Here is a 21,556-nt window from a genome sequence, read left to right on the forward strand (position 1 = left end):
AATGACAACCCTGTCGGAGTCGGCTGAGAGTGGCAAGATAAACTGTAGCCTGCCTGAAGAAATGGTGAGGAAACGACATGCCAGAGAGCCCAGCAACCCTTCATCTTAATGATTTGGCTTCTGAAGGCAATGTTAGGAATCTCAGGCGTTCCAAAACATTAATCTTTGAAATAAAGGCTGCTTTAGTTTCTAGTCATGCTTTTTGAGTAAACTATTCCTTGTTTTTCCCATGTAATCGATGGGGGATTATTGTCAAAGCATATGCTTATTTGGCATACTTTGAACATCTAATAAATGAAATACTTGAGCAGCCAAAAAAAATGTTTCAAATTCAATTTTGATGGGCTGATGGACTTTGTTATTCAATAGAAGTTGAGATTCCATAGTTCAAGGGATTTACAAATGCTTAAATCCATTCCCAAAGAGTTATTGTTGCAGTATAGAATATGTTCCCACAAATTGCAATTGACTTAGCACAGTTTACTGAACACAAGCATATTTACTTTCAATTTATCCATTGGTTTTAAAAGTTCTGGTTCTCAGGGTAGCCCAGTTACTGCCAATCTTGTCTATGTTACATGCCTCTGTAACTCTGCTTTAGACTTTTCATCTGACTTTACTTTGGACATCCCACAAGCCTGAGGCAGGGCCTGGCCCCCTGCAACTATTAATCAGCGTGACGTCTTGCAATGTCTGAATCTCCACTTTTCTATTTTCTTCATGTCCTCTTGGGCGTTAAGTTTCCTCGGATGGGAATGTAAAGCGGAGAGTATCATATCTGCTGCCAGTTATATACCCTACTTCGGATTCCATCCCATTCAATCTAATGGAATGGACTGAGAGATGCAGTATGTAATTGGTGATCAATGTAATACCGTCCAGTTTGCCTTCCTGCCCAACTCAAATTTCACCCACTTACACTTCCAATTCTTCACTTGGTGTAATCCTCACCTTCACTCCTTGAGTGGTCCACCAGCAAAGTAGAATGTGCATTCATTCTGGAATCCACCTGACATTGGAAGCGAAAGTTGGAAGTGAAAGTTGAATGATCGGACAGTCTACTCTGCCAGATTTCTCCCTCATCTTGAAAGAGGAAATTACACCCTGTTTCTTTGGGCCTCTTCCAACTTCAGCCCAGCAGTGACCATCTTTGCTTTCATGTTAGTCTTGCTTTCCTGTGGCGAGTAGGGGATTTTCACAGTAACTTCATTGCAGTGTTAATGTAAGCCTACTTGTGACAATAATTTTAAAAAAAATTTTAATAGATCCTCCTTAGCTTCACTCTCCCCTCCAGTAAGGGAAACTCACACATCCCTTTCTTTTCCCTTCATCCTGTAACTACTACACCTCCATCACAATCTTTTCTGCCCTTCTCCAAGTTTTCCTAATGTCATGAATATGATCACAGTAAGAAGTCTTACAACACCAGGTTAAAGTCCAACATGTTTGTTTCAAACACTAGCTTTCGGAGCACTGCTCCTTCATTCTCTGGATGAATGCATATCTGGGATGGTCCATGAGAAACATTGTGGATAAGTGTACATCTGGGATGGTACATGAGAAGTCCTATGGATGAGTGTATATCTCGGACGGTACATGAGGATCTTTGTGGATAAGTGCATAGCCGGGATGGTACATGAGGATCTCTGTTGATAAGTGTATATCTGGAATGGACATCAGCCATTGCAGAGGCAATAGTGTTTACAGCTGAACTTTGTCTGATCTTTAAACTCCCAAATCTGTCAAGGCTAACTTCCTGGTGGCCTGGGTAAAGGTGAATGGAAACACATACATGTTTTCCCTAATAGGCAGAACCATTCTGGAAGGAGACCGTTGTTCCCAAGTTCTGAGAACCTTGAACTGTTTTGAAAGAGGATGTGCTATAGATGTGTGCCATAAATCCCATAGCCACTGAGGCACTTGTCAGTGTCCCCAGTGTCATGCAGGAAACATTACCCTAATCTGGCCTGCAGTGCAAGCAATCACTTTTATTTTAATCCTGTACAAATGCAGCACTCTTCTCTTTCTTAATCTTTGCAGCAAATGTCACTGCTGGTCACTTGGCCTCCGGAAGCAGGTGGTGATGAGCTGGGGGGAGAGCACCAAGCTGGGGATCTGGTCAGCCCCTGTGGGCCCCACCCTGCAGGGACCAGTGTCTTTGACAAGCTGAAAGTTAAAGAGAAAACAGCAAAGACAAGTCCAGGACTTGTGGATCATTGGATCTGCCAAGCTCCAGTTAGTTTGATGCAGTCAGCCCATGCTAGTGAATCTCTGTGGTTGACAGTACTTAACTTCTCAAACTGTGACTTTGATAACAGATTGAGCTGCTCTGTTGGTACTCGTGGAAATGCTTCAGAAGTAATAAAGGGTTTTTTCACTGAAGAAGTTGCAACTGGAACGATCTAGTATTTTTCTGCACAATCCAAATTGATCTCCAAGGCAAACTCTCTGGGACAGATTGATGCTTCCCGTACCAGCCTCCCCGGACAGGCGCCGGAATGTGGTGACTAGAGGCTTTTCACAGTAACTTAATTGAAGCCTACTCGTGACAATAAACGATTTTCATTTCATTTTCATTCAGGGATTTCAGCATACAATTTTCAGAGAAGAGACATAAATCACGGGTTGATTCAGCTGCATGCCAGGGGGTGCAATGGTTAGCAGTGCTGCCCCACAGCGCCGAGGACCCTGGTTCGATCCTGGCCCCGGGTCACTGTCCGTGTTGAGTTTGCACATTCTCCCCGTGTTTGCGTGGGTCTCATCCCCACAACCCAAAGATGTGCAGGGTAGGTGAATTGGCCACGCTAAATTGTCCCTTAATTGGAAAAGAATAATTGGGTATACTAAATTTATAAAAGAGAAAGATTTAACATCATTGCCAGAGATCAAACTGAGACTGGTGTGCCCACCAGTCGGTTCAAAAAATTTGCCACTCACATTTTACAGTCAGAAATGAACTGTTTATTGATATTAGTGCAGGAAAGTAAACGGGGGTTGGGTACACAACTATGGGAGCTCAGCTGATATTCAAGGAAATGATGATGCGATGGGTTCAATCCCCATACTGATGAAAGTATTCTTGGGGCCTTCCTCATCTATTTTCCCCATTGAGCCATGATTAGAAATCCTCGGACAGCAAAGATGCTACATGACGGGTGGGGAAGGTATCCAATTAATCCATAATCGTGAACAGTTCTCATTCTCAATGACTGAATCTATACCGACTAAAATCTGTCTTACCTGTCCCCACAGCGTGCACTGCTTGAGCAGAAACAGAAGAAGAAACGTCAGGAGCCTCTGATGGTTCAGTCCAACACCGAAGACAAGAAGCTGAAGAAGACTAAGAGTAAACGCTCTGGTGAACAGGCGCCATTGGTCGAAGCAAAGACTGCGAATCAAAGTAAGACATTTTGGTCATGCCAATTGTTGTACAGGTGAGGACATTCCAATCGGGAGGCAGAAGCACAATGTGTCGTGTGGCATTCCTGGACTGTATGCAAATAGGGAAATTTGCATGCCTAAATGTCCAAATGTGATGTATGGTTATTCAGTAGTTTTGGAACCTGTTCTAAAAACTGGAAATAGAGAGGCAGACCAGTGAGCTACAACTGACCTCTCTGACGCCAGAGGAGGAAATCACTATCGATGGCTATTGATTGGAAAGTATAAGTGTGTAGTCGCTGTGGTAACAATAGCGTTAGGCTCAATGTTGGTGTCATCCATGGCTCAAATGTTTATTGACTCTTAATGTCTAGATTCACATATCACGAATAGGCACTTGGCCGTACAGAACTTAAATACTGTTGAAAAGAGAGACATGTTGCTGAAGTTTTTAACTTGAACGCATTGCAAAAACACAAGAATAGCAAATTTCAAAAGATCACAACAATTTAAATTACAAGAGGAAAGGCTGCTGATTAGCTGGCAAATCGACTCTGATTGATGAGGTGTTGCCGTGGAACAGGCAACGGAGAACTCCAAGATCCAAACTCGATGGCTACACCTCAGCCAATCAGCATTGATTTTCCAACCAATCAGCACCCCTTTCTCCTGTAGTATAAATCGTTGTGATTGTTTGAAATTTGGCATTTTTGTGTTTGTCCGAATGAGTGCAAGGTGGAAAACTTCAGCAAAATGTCTGTTCTTTCAGCAAAATTCAGAATGTAAAGCTACATTATTTCTGCCACTATCTGTGTAATGCTTCATCAATAACCATTGCCCTCAGCAGGGGTGCAGCGAGATTCTGAGGAAGATTTATTTTTGAATTTCATCAGAAAGTGTGACACCAGGATGATAATGAGATCCTTGTTCTGGTGTGTGCTTCCTGGGTATACCCAATGGGGTAGATCTTGGCTTTGCAATGCAATATAATGTAAAATGGGTGATGGTGAGTCAGCAGCCCATTTTTTAAACTCTACAAATTTTTATTTCCATTAACTTCAATAAAAATTAAGCCAGTATAAAGTTGTCAACTTGTTATCATTAATTTTGCACAAAGATGAGTTCTACCCCTGAGTGTCTAGAGTGAGCAGGCCTGTGTCTTCTTGATCCACTGGTAAGATTCAGCTGTCTCTGGCCAGGGAAGTTATTTCATTGCTTATAATATAAAAGGGTTACCTTGCAATTCTTCTCACCTATTACTAAGAATGGGAAAAAGGGCGTATTAAATTCCAATACATTCTCAATATTGTGAATTGTGAGGGCAGCACAGTGGCGCAAGTGGTTAGTACGGTCGCCTCACGGCGCCAAAGTCCCAGGTTCGATCCCGACTCTGGTTCAGTGTCTGTGTGGAGTTTGCACATTCTCCCCGTGCTTGCGTGAGTTTCGCCCCCACAACCCAAAAGATGTGCAGGGTAGGTGGATTGGCCACGCTAAATTGCCCCCGAATTGGATACTCTAAATTTATTTTTTTAAATTGTGAATTGTGTAAGGTCATAAAATATTGAAAAATGCACAGAAATCATCAGCATGCACAGGAAAGACATTCATTCTGAAATTTCCTCTATGATGTTGTGAAATGTGTCCTTTTATCTTGGATTCTTGGCATCGTCACGGCATCTTTGGGTCTGCTGCCACTATATATATTGAGGGTCTTGATGTTGACCTCAAGGATCTGTCTGTATGCTATCTACACTAAGCAAGATATTGAGTCTGACAAAGGTTCTGGTCGAGCACATTTACTTGGAGTTTATTACTATTGACAACTATATAGAGCTCTGCACAGGCTTTGATCTAGCCTGGGTCCTAACAGTTACATAGGCTGGTTACTTGACCATGTGTCTGACTCAAAGTTACGGACAGCAGTAAACATCTGCAGTAGGGATCACAAGTAATAATGAACAGTTAACATGGAGACTTTATCTTTTCATCTCCATTCTTACACACGGTGATGTCCTAAGGCTGTCACTGTGCAGCTTCTTAAAAGGTACATGCCATTGTTCGCATTGACACTTATACAACATCACAAAAGGTATGGGACTTGTTTCAAAGACAGGCTGTAGACATACTCTGATATCTGCTTAACACTTATTTATTAGTAATGCATCTAAACATGGAGTCAGCATGAAGCTCCCAGGCATGATTCCAACCTCTCTCGCTCTCTCTTGATAGAGAGAGAGAGTCTAACACTTGACTTTACTGGTGTCAGTGGTGCATCATCATCTACGTCATACATTAGCATATCCCATCTCTTAACCCTTCTTACTACACATGTTCATCCCCAGGATTGACAAGACAACTGACACTCTCTATGTCCAAGCTTGCACATGAAGAATGAGGATGAACTGCCTGATGCTCACAGTGTAACCTACCATGGGATGGACAGCATGCAGCTTTGATGGACTTTAATGATCTGAATGACCTTTAGCGATCTTTCTTCAGTGATCACTTGTCCACATCTCAAGGAGGAGATGAGAGAACGATAGATCCGTCTTCTAGTATCCACTCGGGGATCCAAGCTTCTGATGATGGAAGGTCAGGGGTCCTCTTGGGGGTCAATGAGATCATCCTGTCGATGGTCATTAATGGTAAATAATGCTTCTGGTTCACATTCTGAAAGTGAACAATGTTATCCAAACATACCTAGAGTTAAATCTAAATAAGGTTTATACGAACAGCAGGGAGAAGAGGAGATTTTGTTTACACATATGGGATTCTCCGTCCCGCCCCGCCAGTTTTCTGGTGCAGCACGCCCCCGTGGCAGCGGGATCCTCCGTTCCGGCAGCCAGTCAATTGGGTTTCCCATTGTGGGCACCCCCACGTCGTCGGGAAATCCATAGGTGCGAGTGTGCTGCCGGTGAAGAGGAGGATTTCGCCGACAGAGGATCCCGCCCCATCTGGAATGCTGTGCTCGGAAGGGTAGCAGAAGCAGATTCAATAGTAACCTTCAAAAGGAAATAAGATAAATACTTCAAAAGGAACCAAAAAAAAAACAGCGATTTGGGAAAACAGCAAGGTAGTAAGAAATATTGGAGAGCTCCTTCAATGAACCAGCATATGATGGAGTGAATGGCCTCATTCCATGCTGTAACATTCTAGATTCTGTAAACAGTGACTTGTTGCATCGGTGAATGTAGAGTAGATGGATAGTTATGCGGCGAGGAGGAAAGCCCTGCACACAAATGAGTGATGTCTTACCCAACAGTTACCACCAGTCTGAACATTTCCCATCAACCACCACCCTTTGTCTTCTTCCAGCTAGCCAATTTCCGATCCAAACTGCTAAATCACCCTGAATCCCATGCCTCCGTATTTTCTGCAATAGCCTACCGTGGGGAACCCTATCAAACCCTTTACTGAAATCCATATACACCACATCAACTGCTTTACCCTCATCCACCTGTTTGGTCACCTTCTCAAAGAACTCAATAAGGTTTGTGAGGCACGACCTACCCTTCACAAAACCATGTTGACTATCTCTAATTAAATTATTCCTTTCCAGATGATTATACATCCTATCTCTTATAAACCTTTCCAAGACTTTGCCCACAACAGAAGTAAGGCTCACTAGTCTATAGTTACCGGGGTTGTCTCTACTCCCCTTCTTGAACAAGGGGACAACATTTGCTATCCTCCAGTCTTCTGGCACTATTCCTGTAGACAAAGATGACTTAAAGATCAAAGCCAAAGGCTCATCAATCTCCTCCCTAGCTTCCCAGAGAATTCTAGGATAAATCCCATCCGGCCCAGGGGACGTATCTATTTTAACACTTTCCAGAATCGCTAACACCTCCTCCTTATGTACCTCAAGCCCTTCTAGTCTAGTAACCTGTATTTCAGTATTCTCCTCGATAACATTGTCTTTTTCCTGTGTGAATACTGACGAAAAATACTCATTTAGCACCTCTCCTATCTCCTCGGACTTCAAGTGAACCAGAAATGATTCTAGAAGAGGAGTACCAAGGAAGCAAAGCAGAGGAATCAAATCCACCACTAATGACTGATGTCACCAACATCAATGCAACATCAGATAATTCTCGCAATTCTCAAGAAGAAACACTCAATGTAACAGATACCAACAAAGGACACTGACACCAATAACTGTGACAATGACTCACATCATCCACACGGAACACTCATTGAGCGCAACAAGAACAACAAAAACTGCAAGAAGCACAGGAGAAACAAGGACAACAACAGCAACAACGAAAACAGCATGCAGCGCAACAAGAGCAACAAAGACAACAAGAGGCGTTGCAGACGCAAGAACAACGACAGCAACATCAAAAACTACAAGTACAACAACAAAAACTACAAGAACAACAACAAAAACAACAAGAAGCACAACAAAAACGGAACCAACAAGCACAACACCAAGAACGACAACGAAAACGACCAAGACAGAAACAACAACAATGAAACAACGACCTGTACAACATGGTACAACTCTGCACATGAAGGACAATGCCACAGCACACTGCAAAACAATGACAAGACTACAAACATGCCATGGCATGACAACAAATCTCACAAATTCACATTTGCTCCACAACCAACAAGCAAACCAGCTTTCAAGAAAAATGACATGCAGAATCAATACCACAAGTACAGGAAAAAGTCCAGGTCAGACAACAAAGATGTAACACAGAATTGCTACTGCAAGCATAGAAAAAAAAAAGCATTAATCAGACAACAAAGTGATTTGACCATTCAAATACCTAATTGATGACTTCTTGGTTACTTAAATACAGGAACACTGACGACGTTCACGAAGAAATAACAACATCAACATCACCACTTCAACAAAAGAAGAAGAAAGCAACTCGACCGAACAAATTCATAAAGTATAGACTCACAACATTTTTTTAAATTAAGATTGGACTCATAAATGTTAATTGGCTTTGATTAATCATCAAGTTCATCACAACTTGTACATAACATCATTTGTCTACCTATTTCACGCAAGCAAAAAAACCTAAGAGGTTAAATGTATTCACATTTGACGGACTAACTCATTGATTTTATGTAATGCATTTGCAAACTGCATCCATTATGTTTGTTCAATTTTCTTTACAACATACAGAAAATATGTAACACGAAAAAAAGGGGGATGTGTAATCAGTAACACCACATGATCACTAGAGGGCAGGAACAACAGGGGTATAAAAGGCAACCACATTGGGTCTCTCTCTTGGGTGTACTGTGACCAGGGCAATAGCAGACTAGTTCAGATGGCTAGTGGAGTTACGTATAGTTACCGTAGTTAGATCTTGTTAACCTCATCACTAGTATCAAAGTTAAAGGAAAGAACTCATGCAATTATTGTTATAGTTACTCAATAAACCTTTTGTTACTACTGGACGAGTTCGAGTCTACTTCATCGAGATTCAGAAGACTTCATCACTAACCAAGGTTTGAGTAGCACATGTTACCTACCCCACAGGTAACAAAACAGAGAGAAAGCTGTAAATGCTGGAATTCTGAAATTAAGAAACAAGGTGTGGAAGGCGGCAGTGTCTGTGGAGGGAGTGGGCAGGTGAACGATTCAGCGATAATCCAACGTTAGAACAGGAAACAAAGTATTTCAGTGAGGGTTGGATAAAAATGGAATGGAGGAGAGTAGATAGTTCAGTCACGGAGATAGAGTTGGCTTACAAACTATTTGTTAGAGGAGGGATCTTCATCTCCTTTCAGTATTACTAATTTTTCAAAAGTTAATGTTTAATTAACGTAACAGAATTTATGCGTGTATTTTTTAGTGTGCACAGAGTTCACAGAGATGAACGGCATGTTTACCCATATATATAACAATGTGTTTGATCTCTACCCTGTGCTTCTGAGCTCAAGCTTTAGTTAGATCCTCGGTCCGTGCTTATCAAACCTTTCCTCAATGTGTGTCTATTGGCTACCATCATCATTCCTGACCCCCCTGAGCCCGCCCGCACAGATCCTCAATAGTTCTCCAATCCCTCCCAGATGGTAGGTCCGGTGTCGCCCTGCTCCGCAGATTCCTTTTTGATTGTCCTGGAAGTCTCTCGCCAATGACAATGCTTGCTTTCTCTCATCCGAATGTTCACGCAAACACAAGAGGATGCCGCAGAAAAGAAGCCAAGGAAAAAGAAACCAACGGCTGATCCAGAAGATCCGGGACCAGAGAAAGACCCGTACGCCAAGTTCATCAAAGACCCCAAGAAGAAGAAGGAGAACCCTGCATCCTATTTCACTGTGGATAAAGTATCCAAAAAACAACAAGGTACATCAGCCACACACACAGAGGGCCAGATCCAACACCGTACATTACTCAATATTTCACAATTTTGAAAATTAACCACAATGTGTGTATTATCTATACCACAACATTTATTTTCATTCATTTATGGAATGTAGGCATCGCTGTTAGGACAGCATTTATTGTCCATCCATAATTGTCCTTCCGTGGCTTGCCAGGCCATTTCAGAGTCAACCACATTGATGTGTGGGTCTGGAGTCATCTGTAGGTCAGACCAGGTAAGGGCGGCAGATTTCCTTCTCTAAAGGGCATCAGTGAACCCGATGCATTTTTGCAACAATCGACAAAGGTTTCATGGTCATTACTGGACTTTTAATCTTTTATATTTTCTTTATTGAATTCAATTTTCTGCTGTGGTTGCGATTCAAACACGGTTGCCAGAGCATTACCCTGGGTCTTTGGATTACTGGTCCAGTGACAGTAACATTGCAACACCGCCTCCACTATGATAATCTATGAAAGAAGGAACTTGGATTAATATAGGGCTAAATCGCTGGCTTTGAAAGCAGACCAAGCAGGCCAGCAGCACTGTTCAATTCCCGTAACAGCCTCCCCGAATAGGCGCCGGAATGTGGTGACTAGGGGCCTTTCACAGTAACTTCATTTGAGGCCTACTCGTGACAATAAGCGATTTTCATTTCATTCTTTCATGTTCTCAGATCATACCAAAATGCTTTGCAACCAATCAAGTACTTTTGAAGTGTATTCAGTGATAAGCAGCAGCCAATTTGCACAAAATCACGTCAATGTGATTATCAGCAAATAATCTGTTTTACTGATGTTGGTTGAGATATGAATATTGGCCAGGACATGGAGGAAAATTCCCTTCCTCTTCTTCAAATAGTGCCATGTGATCTTTTACACAAACCAGGCCTCGGTTTAACATCCTAGCAGATTGATTGCAACTCCAACACCGCAGCACCTCCATATTACTGGAGTTTTGGCCTTTCCAAAAAAGGCAGCAAGTTCCCAGGAACAATGCAGTTTGATCTCTGCTATTTTTCATGAGTTTCCAGCAGTTTTCTGTCAGGATGGGAGAATGAAGGGCAGCACGGTGGCCTAGTGGTTAGCACAACCGCCTCACGGCGCTGAGGTCCCAGGTTCGATCCCGGCTCTGGGTCATTGTCTGTGTGGAGTTTGCACATTCTCCCCGTGTCTGCGTGGGTTTCGCCCCCACAACCCAAAAATGTGCAGAGTAGGTGGATTGGCCACACTAAATTGCCCCTTAATTGGAAAAAATAATTGGGTAATCTAAATTTAAAAAAAAAAAAAGAAAAAGGATGGGAGAATGAGGTTGCAGGAACCCAGAGGAATTTAGGTCCAAGGGCTTCGTCTACATGAAGGGGCTGGTTTAGCACAGGGCTAAATAGCTGGCTATTAAAGCAGGCCAAGGCAGGCCAGCAGCGTGGGTTCAATTCCCGTAACAGCCACCCTGAACAGGTGCCGGAATGTGGCGACTAGGGGCTTTTCACAGTAACTTCATTTGAAGCCTACTTGTGACAATAAGCGATTTTCATTTCATTTCATTACACTTGCATGCAAACCCTTATTCTAAAACATCTGTACCAACATGTTGCAACAAACCCTACACTAATAACATCTGCACCCAACACATCACAACAAATGAAAGAGTAAATGCTGGGAAATCCCAGCAGGTCTGGCAGCATCTGGAGGGAGAGAAAAGAGCTAACGTCTCGAGTCCAATGACTCTTTGTCAAAGCTAACAGACAGAGAAAGTGGGAAATATTTATACTGTGCAGTGAGAATGAAGGATGAGTCATAGCCACAGAAACCCAGGGACACCAGGTGCTGTTAGCCACAGAAACCAAAGGGAAAGAGTGCTAATGGCAGTCTCCAGAGAGAACAAAAGGTGTGAAAGGCCAAACAGCAGAGAAACTAACATCAGAGGGTGAACTGCGATAAATGTAGATGTGACAGGGCCCTCAACAGCCTGCGGTCCATCTCCCGCGCCACTACCCTCGCCCCCTCCCCTCCCTCCCAGAACAAGGATAGAGTTCCCCTTATTCTTACATTTCATCCCACCAGCCTCCGTATGCAAAGCATAATTCTCCGCCCTTTTCGCCAACTCCAGCGTGATGCCACCACCAAACACATCTTCCCTTCACTCCCTCTCTCAGCATTCCGCAGAGACCGTTTGCTCTGAGATAATCTTCCTCCACCATACCCAGTACCTCTCCCATCACCCATGGCACCTTCCCATGCAATCGCAAAAGGTGTAGCACCTGCCCTTTTATCTCTTCCATGCTTAACATCCCAGGCCCTAAACACTCATTCCAGCTTAAGCAGCGTTTTACTTGCATCTCTTCCAATTTGGTCTACTGCATTCGCTGCTCCCAATGTGGTCTCCTCAATATCGGAGAGACCAAACGCAGACTGGGTGATCGCTTTGCTGAGCATAAGAACATAAGAACATAAGAACTAGGAGTAGGCCATCTGGCCCCTCGAGCCTGCTCCGCCATTCAATGAGATCATGGCTGATCTTTTGTGGACTCAGCTCCACTTTCCGGCCCGAACACCATAACCCTTAATCCCTTTATTCTTCAAAAAACTATCTATCTTTACCTTAAAAACAAGTAATGAAGGAGCCTCAACTGCTTCACTGGGCAGGGAATTCCATAGATTCACAACCCTTTGGGTGAAGAAGTTCCTCCTAAACTCAGTCCTAAATCTACTTCCCCTTATTTTGAGGCTATGTCCCCTAATTCTGCTTTCACCCACCAGTGGAAACAACCTGCCCGCATCTATCCTATCTATTCCCTTCATAATTTTTAATGTTTCTATAAGATCCCCCCTCATCCTTCTAAATTCCAACGAGTACAGTCCCAGTCTACTCACCCTCTCCTTATAAACCAAACCCTTCAGCTCTGGGATTAACCTAGTGAATCTCCTCTGCACACCCTCCAGTGCCAGTATGTCCTTTCTCAAGTAAGGAGACCAAAACTGAACACAATACTCCAGGTGTGGCCTCACTAACACCATATACAATTGCAACATAACCTCCCTAGTCTTAAACTCCATCCCTCTAGCAATGAAGGACAAAATTCCATTTGCCTTCTTAATCACCCGTTGCACCTGTAAACCAACTTTCTGTGACTCATGCACTAGCACACCCAGGTCTCTCTGCACAACGGCATGCTTTAATATTTTATCGTTTAAATAATAATCCCGTTTGCTTTTATTCCTACCAAAATGGATAACCTCGCATTTGTCAACATTGTATTCCATCTGCCAGACCATAGCCCATTCACTTAACCTATCCAAATCCCTCTGCAGACTTCCAGTATCCTCTGCACTTTTCGCTTTACCACTCATCTTAGTGTCATCTGCAAACTTGGACACATTGCCCTTGGTCCCCAACTCCAAATAATCTATGTAAATTGTGAACAATTGTGGGCCCAACACGGATCCCTGAGGGACACCACTAGCTACTGATTGCCAACCAGAGAAACATCCATTAATCCCCACTCTTTGCTTTCTATTAATTAACCAATCCTCTATCCATTGCTACTACTTTACCCTTAATGCCATGCATCTTTATCTTATGCAGCAACCTTTTGTGCGGCACCTTGTCAAAGGCTTTCTGGAAATCCAGATATACCACATCCATTGGCTCCCCGTTATCTACTGCACTGGCAATGTCCTCAAAAAATTCCACTAAATTAGTTAGGCACGACCTGCCCTTTATGAACCCATGCTGCGTCTGCCCAATGGGACATTTTCTATCCAGATGCCTCGCTATTTCTTCCTTGATGATAGATTCCAGCATCTTCCCTACTACCAAAGTTAAGCTCACTGGCCTATAATTTCCTGCTCTCTGCCTACCTCCTTTTTTAAACAGTGGTGTCACGTTTGCTAATTTCCAATCCACCGGGACCACCCCAGAGTCTAGTGAATTTTGGTAAATTATCACTAGTGCATCTGCAATTTCCCGAGCCATCTCTTTTAGCACTCTGGGATGCATTCCATCAGGGCCAGGAGACTTGTCTATCTTTAGCCCCATTAGCTTGCCCATCACTACCTCCTTAGTGATAACAATCCACTCAAGGTCCTCACCTGCCATAGCCTCATTTCTATCAGTCGCTGGCATTTTATTTGTGTCTTCCACTGTGAAGACCGTCCCAAAAAACCTGTTCAGTTCCTCAGCCATTTCCTCATCTCCCATTATTAAAACTCCCTTCTCATCCTCGAAAGGACCAATATTTACCTTAGCCACTCTTATGTTTTATATATTTGTAAAAACTTTTACTGTCTGTTTTTATATTCTGAGCAAGTTTACTCTCATACTCTATCTTACTCTTCTTTATAGCTTTTTTAGTAGCTTTCTGTTGCCCCCTAAAGATTTCCCAGTCCTCTAGTCTCCCACCAATCTTTACCACTTTATATGCTTTTCCCTTCAATTTGATACTCTCCCTTATTTCCTTAGATATCCACGGTCAATTTTCCCTCTTTCTACTGTCCTTCCTTTTTGTTGGTATAAACCTTTGCTGAGCACAGTGAAAAATTGCTTGGAAGGTTCTCCACTGTTCCTCAACTGTTCCACCATAAAGTCTTTGCTCCCAGTCTACCTTAGCTAGTTCTTCTCTCATCCCATTGTAATCTCCTTTGTTTAAACACAAAACACGAGTATTTGATTTTACTTTCTCACCCTCCATCTGTATTTTAAATTCCACCATATTGTGATTGCTCCTTCTGAGAGGATCCTTAACTATGAGATCATGAATCAATCCTGTCTCATTAAACAGGACAAGATCTAGGACCGCTTGTTCCCTCGTAGGTTCCATTACATACTGTTCTAGGAAACTATCGCGGATACATTCTACAAACTCCTCCTCAAGGTTGCCTTGACCGACCTGGTTAAACCAATCAACATGTAAATTAAAATCCCCCATGATAACTGCTGTACCATTTCTACATGCATCAGTTATTTCTTTGTTTATTGCCTGCCCCACCATAACGTTACTATTTGGTGGCCAATAGACTACTCCTATTAGTGGCTTTTTCGCCTTACTATTCCTGATTTCCACCCAAATGGATTCAACCTTATCCTCCATAGCACCGATGTCATCCCTTACTATTGCCCGGATGTCATCCTTAAATAACAGAGCAACACCACCTCCCTTACCATCCACTCTGTCCTTCCGAATAGTTTGATACCCTCAGATATTTAACTCCCAGTCGTGACCATCCTTTAACCATGTTTCAGTAATGAAGGGAGTTGCCCCCAAAATCCATCGGAAGGTCACCGTCCGCTCCAACAATGCAAGACCTTCCCACCCTACCCCACCCCCACCAGACTCCCCACCACCTCACCGCCAGAGACTCCCCACAGAAACACCCTGAATACAGTGACCCCCTACGAAAAATGCCCCAGAAGCGAGATCCCTGTCAGGAACCTCCCCAGTAGAGAGTTCCCTGTCAGGAACCTCCCCAGTAGAGAGATCCCTGTCAGGAACCTCTCCAGTAGAGAGATCCCTGTCAGGAAGCTCCCCAGTAGAGAGATCCCTGTCAGGAAGCTCCCCAGTAGAGAGATCCCTGTCAGGAAGCTCCCCAGTAGAGAGATCCCTGTCTGGAGACTAGAGAAAAGTCCAGACAGAGGCAGTGAAAAAAAAATCACTGCTTTAACATTCACCTGAACAATACACCTGCTGGTTCAGGCAGAGGAAGCAGCACCTGTCAATTCCGGGAAACAGAAAACCACTCAGCTGGGTATAAACCCTCTCACATATTTGAGCTGCAACCAATCCATTCATTTTTCTTTGACAATGATTTTACTGGAATGTGATTGACAGCTTTCACAGACACAGCTGTCAACATTGCTCCATTCATCTTTCTTCACGGTTGAGAAACTTTGAAGTGGTCAGCTAGAAACTAACAGCATTTAACTCTGCTGGTGTGGGAGTGGGTGGGGGGGGGGGGGGGGGGGGGGAGAGGGGGGGCAAAGGGGGTAACCATCTACGGGACCTCACTATTGGGCGGCCTGCTCAACATGATGGCCCAATAACGAGATTCCCTTGAGAATCCCTCGCCATGTACAAATTTGCATGTGTAAGGATTGGGACTCACTTCCTGATTTGGAGCACAAATCAGGTGCAATTCAGCTCCAGCAGGAGAATTCCCAAATGGACAATCACAGCCATAGGGCGTGATTCTCCGCAAATGCGGAGAGTCGTGAAGGCTGCCGTGTTTCACGGCAGCCTCCGTGCCCCCTCCCGGGACCCGATTCTGCTCCCCGGTCGGGGCTAGCAGCGGGGCCCCGTGAACCTTGGCATCGTAGGCTTAGCGAACTTCGCTAAGCCCGTGCGCCAAGGTTAACGGCGGCTGACGCAAACGATGACGTCAGCCGCGCATGCACGGATTGGAGCCGTCCAATCCGCGCATGCGCGGCTGACGTCATCGCGCATATGCGTGAAACCCGCGCATGCGCAGGCCGTTATGCCCCTCAGTCGCCCCGCGGACTGATCCAGCGGGGCGGCGGAGGAACAAAGAGTGCGCGGGGTTCGGACCCGCTGCCCGCGATCGGTGCCCACCGACCGTGGTGCGGCCGTGCCAATCGGTGGCGTGGTTCTCCAGAACGGCACTTTGCGGCCGTTTTCACGAACTGTGAGAGCAGGTGTGTTGGAGTTCATGAAAACGGCCGTAAAGGCCTGGGGACTCGGCCCATCGGCTAGGGGAGAATCGCTGCTCGCCGTAAAAAACGGCGAGCAGCGATTCGTGTCGTGGGGCGGCCGTGGGGGGGGGGGGAGAATAGCGGGAGGTCGGGAAAAATGTCGGGAAGGCCCCTCCTGCTATTCTCTGACCCGTCGTGGGGGGTGGAGAATCGCACCCATATAGTTTTTGTTTTTAAACCATGCTTCTTATTTAAAGCAGAGATGAAAGTCCATGGTATAACACATTGGTACAGCCGATATGGAATGTGCTGGTTGAAGGTCCGAGTTTGCATCCTGTGTGTCTATCATATTGGGGAAGGACAAACAGGTGGCAATCTGTACCCACACCCAAAGCAGGGAGTAGGTCCTTTGTGTATGAGGACCCTTTTCCCAGACTGAATTTCCCAGAGTCAGCCATCGCTATCATCAGCTGCTCTCGGGGAAATCCGTCTTTGGATAAGGGACTCGCCTGAACGTAGAACCAGAAATGTTTGACTCCACTCTACATTTAACCATCCTCCAAGTTGGTGCCATTCCCATTGGCTAATCCGGAATTTCTTAGCCTTGGAATTTCAGGACCAAAGAATCACATCATTATTCCAATGAGTGAGCAAGAATTGAATTGTTTGGGGAAGGTTCCAGATTTCCATTACCCTTTCCTCATTTCCCTTTGAATGATAAGATCATCCTAACTTGTACTGGACCCACCCCAGTAGAGGAAACCTATTCATTCTGAGCCTATGATCTACAAATTATATTAAGATCTGTGTGAGTGTGAGAACTGTAGACAATGCTCATCGCCGTCAGTTGGGTCTTACTGAGTTGGGAGGTTGGGTCGAGCATACAATGTATAATTTGGGTAAGTGTTATGCACATAAGCGGGATAAATGCTCAAATTTCCCACACCTTTCAGGGAAAAGCGTTAAAGAAGATGTAGCAAAAAAGCAATTTGCAGCTGGAAGCAAAGTATGGGCTGGAACAGAGGGAACTGTTTAGATACATGCAGGTTCGAGATTTTGCCAGAAAGGAGATACAGAGCTTCCCAGTGGAGCCGGCCTCCACATTGCTGGAGGAGGTGCTGATGACAGGGGGACTGGAGAAGGGAATAGTGTCAGTGGTTTACGGAGCAATTTTAGAAGAGGAGAAGGCACCATTGGAAGGGATCAAAGCAAAGTGGGAGGAAGAGTTGGGAGAGGATATGGAGGAGAGGTTCTGGTGTGAGGTGCTCCGGAGAGTGAATGCCTCCACCTCGTGCGCGAGGTTGGGGCTGATACAGCTGAAGGTGGTATACAGAGCACGCCTCACGAGGGTAATTTCTAAAGTGGTGAACGTGAAACTGGACCTGGGCCCCCGGGAGGCCATATTCGGGGTGTCGGACCAGCCAATGTTGGAAACGGGTGCGGAGGCAGATGTTGTAGCCTTTGGCCCGTTGATTGCCCAAAGGCAGATCCTGACAGGTTGGAGAGCAACGTCTCCACCCTGTGCCCTGGCATGGCGGGGGGGCCTGTTGGAATTCTTGACTCTTGAGAAGATTAAGTTTGAACTGAGGGGAAGGATGGAGGGGTTCTACAATTCATGGGCATTATTCATTATGCACTTTCAAGAACTGGACAACATCGAACATTAGTTCATAGATCATAGAATTTACAGTGCAGAAGGAGGCCATTTGGCCCATCGAGTCTGCACCAGCTCTTGGAATGAGCACCCTACCCAAGCCCATAACCCCACCCTATCCCCATAACCCAATACCCCACCCAACACTAAGGGCAATTTTGGACACTAAGGGCAATTTAGCATGGCCAATCCACCTAACCTGCACATCTTTGGACTGTGGGAGGAAACCGGAGCACCCGGAGGAAACCTACGCACACACGGGGAGAATGTGCAGACTCCGCACAGACAGTGACCCAAGCCGGGAATCGAACCTAGGACCCTGAAGCTGTGAAGCAATTGTGCTCACCACTATGCTACCGTGCTGCCCTTAGTTGGGGCATGTGGATGGGAGGGTTGGGGGGAGGGGGGCTGTGCATGTTAATGGTGACTGTGGGTGATCCCTAGTTTCTTTTTGTCATTTGTTTGTGTGAACATGCGGGCTAATGGTTGGGGTTTGGTGGGAAGATGGGATCGTTGTTATTGATATGGGGATTGACATATTTGTTACTGATTATTGTTGGTGGGTGTAAATTTGGGAGAAAATGTGAAAAAAGAGGAGAATAAAAATTATTTTTTTTAAAAAGCAATTTGCACATTTGTGCATTCTGAATATCTGGAGCAAATAAGGCGTTGAGTGTGCATTCATAAGGCTATTGAATCTAAGATTAGGCCCACTATTTTGTCCTGGTACCCAGCTTCATCCCAGTCTTTTTAAAAGCTATTAGGCACTCATATCCCCATACCACCTCCATGCCAATTAATGCTCCTCACCCACCTCTTACCCCATGTCACCACCATAGCCATTCATCCAGTATCCACCATAGGCAAATTTAAGGAGCTCTGTGGAGATGAACAAAACTTCGAACAGTCCACAAACTTGGTAATGAAAGAAACTCCCATTCATGAACTTGTTCAGAACTTGTAAAACTTCCAAATAGTCAATTTCTTTTAAAGACGAACAAGCTACTATACAGAATTAAAATGGAAACTGCTGGATAAACTCAGTAGGTCTGGCAGAATCTGTGGGGAGAGAAACAAAGTTAACATTACATGTATGGACTGTTCTTCTTCAGAGCTGAAGAGGGGTAGAAATGCGATGGATTATATAGTTGGAGATGGCGTGAAGTAGAATGGAAGGTCAGGGATAGGGTGGAGTGAAGGAGAGATTGACAAAGATGTCATGGACACAACACAAAAGGATTGTTAATGGTGCCATTAAGGACTGAAGAAGGTGCTAATAGTAGCATAATGGTAAGATAGCAGAATGTGTTACTAGGAGGACAAAGGTTAGTGCTCAGTGAAAGCAAACCTAAAGAACAAGTGAACGATGGCCTTTTGTGAGAGGGAGCATGTATTCAGACCACACATCAAAGACCGATCATAATTTTATAGCCTCTTTAACATGTCAATCAAACTGTAAACTCAAAATCCCAGCAGAGATCACTGTGGCTTTTAAAACTCAGGCATGCATTCATGATAGCATAATAAAAACCTTTAGAAAATATTAACAAAGACGTCTAATGAATCTGCGTGAATAGATGGCAATGTTTTTCCAACCTATAGATGTCAATCAAATCGGTTAGCTTCTGGCTGCTGTTGAGTAAAGAGTCAAGAGTTCTGCCACTTTTCACAAACCTTTATTTTCCTTGAACGCATTCTATACAAAACTCTATCACCAACATCACATGCCACAAAAGCCACCTGCAACCCCTTTACATATAAGTGTCAATTATTGGATACTTAACATCAATGAGTCATCTAATTGGAATGTCTCTTAACCCATGCCTTAACAAATCAATCCAGCAGAGAGTTTTTAAAGCTCTCACTGACAGTCTAAACCCTTGTATTTTTTCATGTTTAATGAGTAGGGGATTTGAAAAAACTTCAGATTATGACACTTAAACTGATCTTATCTTCCCTGCAAAAGAACTCACGTCTGCTCCATCAATTCATGACCCCCACATTGTAAGATAAGGGGCCGGATACTCCACTGTTGGGATTCTCCATTGCGTCTGCAGCGTCATGCCTGAGGATTTTCTAACGGTGTGGGGCTGCCCTCAATGGGAAACCCCATTGGCCGGTTAGTAGGACAGAGAATCCAGCTGCCAGTGGGGGCACATGGCACCAGAAAACGTGTGCGGCAGGACAGAGAATCCTACCCAAGGCCTTTGGAACTGCCTAAATGGGGTCTGTGTGCATTCAGCGCTAAACTCAAGTGGTCCTGCTGACTTTGTATTCTCTTCTATGTGATTCAGTCCTGACACCCTCCCCAGGCAAAAAAAGTTGGATCTGTTGGGTATGGAGATGGGACTTCCACATCTGGGTCCCGCACACCACTTTTAAAGTGTCTGGAGCGGGAATAGATAAGAAGAATAGAATCACTACAGTGCAGAAGGAAACCATTCAGCCCATTGAGTCTGCACCGACCCTCCGAAGGAGCGCCCTACCTAGGCCCACACCCACGCTGGGCCAACTCTGCAAATTTCTGGCCCAAGATTTGACATGATGGGACATTAGATATAGTCACTGTGTGGAGGTGTGATTCTCTGTCATGAATCTATTTATTGTTTATGTTGAGTAGGAAATAATGCAATCTGGCAATTGAGAACATGAGGTCCATCTATGTAGTATAACTGAACCAAATAAATAACTAACGTTAAAATGCAGAGATTGTGGCAGCTATTAATAAATACACTTCTGTTAATTCATACAATGTCTCCCCCCCCCCCCCCCCCCCACACACACACTCCCGCTGAATGAACTGTTCATGGAGATCTTTGTTGATTATATCAGAATATTTCTAGTATGAGTTCTTTCCAACATGAGGTAATAACACATGTCAATTCAGCTGCACTGACACTGCGATATCTCCAATATCTGGCACTGTGTTTGCTGTCCTAAAATGTCTTTATGTGTCCTTTTCATTCAGAAGAGTCTGAAGATGAGGGTGATAACGACAACAGGATGGAGGAGGACTTTTTAGAGGCAACTTCTACAAAACGTATTAAGAGGAAGGTTCTCAGGGAGAAAAAGCCAAAACAGAAAGGTCAGGCAGATTTTGGGGTCACATTTAAAGATGAGTGTGCACGTATGTGTGTATATATGGTGCATGTGTGTACATGTGTATGTATGGGTATGTGTGTGTGTACGTGTGTGTGTACATGTGTGTGTACATGTGAGTATGTGTGTGTCTGTATGTGGGTGTAAGTGTGTGTATGTATATGTGTCTGTCTGTCGCATGATTGTGTGTGTGTGCCTGTGTCTGCATGCTGTGCATATGTGTGTGTGCATATGTGTGTGTACGTGCACATGTGTATCTATGCGATGTGTGCTTGGTCATGTTTGTGCCACTATGCTTCACTATATGGGATTCTGTGTGTGCTTGAGTATATATTTGGGTATATGATTATGACAGTACGTGTGTTCAAGTGGTACGTGGGTGTAGGGAGAAGCTAAAAGTGGTATGTGTTGGTGTTTATGGTGGCAATGTATGTGTGGATGCTGTTTG

The 21,556-nt window shown here is 44.3% G+C and overlaps 1 protein-coding gene across 16 annotated transcripts in view; it reads left to right on the plus strand.

Annotated features, from left to right (window-relative positions):
- The window catches only part of LOC119978385 (tubby-related protein 3-like), a 126,269-nt gene that overhangs the window by 72,008 nt on the left and 32,705 nt on the right, over positions 1–21,556 (plus strand). For 8 of the 16 annotated variants that reach the window (XM_038819986.1, XM_038819989.1, XM_038819993.1 and 5 more), the window contains 3 exons: positions 3,253–3,400; positions 9,527–9,691; positions 20,978–21,094. In XM_038819986.1, coding sequence (XP_038675914.1) covers positions 3,253–3,400; positions 9,527–9,691; positions 20,978–21,094 — 430 coding nt within the window. The remainder of the gene's footprint in view (positions 1–3,252; positions 3,401–9,526; positions 9,692–20,977; positions 21,095–21,556) is intronic. The other 8 variants (XM_038819988.1, XM_038819991.1, XM_038819994.1 and 5 more) reach the window with 4 other exon arrangements.

The sequence above is a fragment of the Scyliorhinus canicula genome, chromosome 15 (genome assembly GCF_902713615.1).
Source record: "Scyliorhinus canicula chromosome 15, sScyCan1.1, whole genome shotgun sequence".
NCBI classification, from domain to species: domain Eukaryota; kingdom Metazoa; phylum Chordata; class Chondrichthyes; order Carcharhiniformes; family Scyliorhinidae; genus Scyliorhinus; species Scyliorhinus canicula.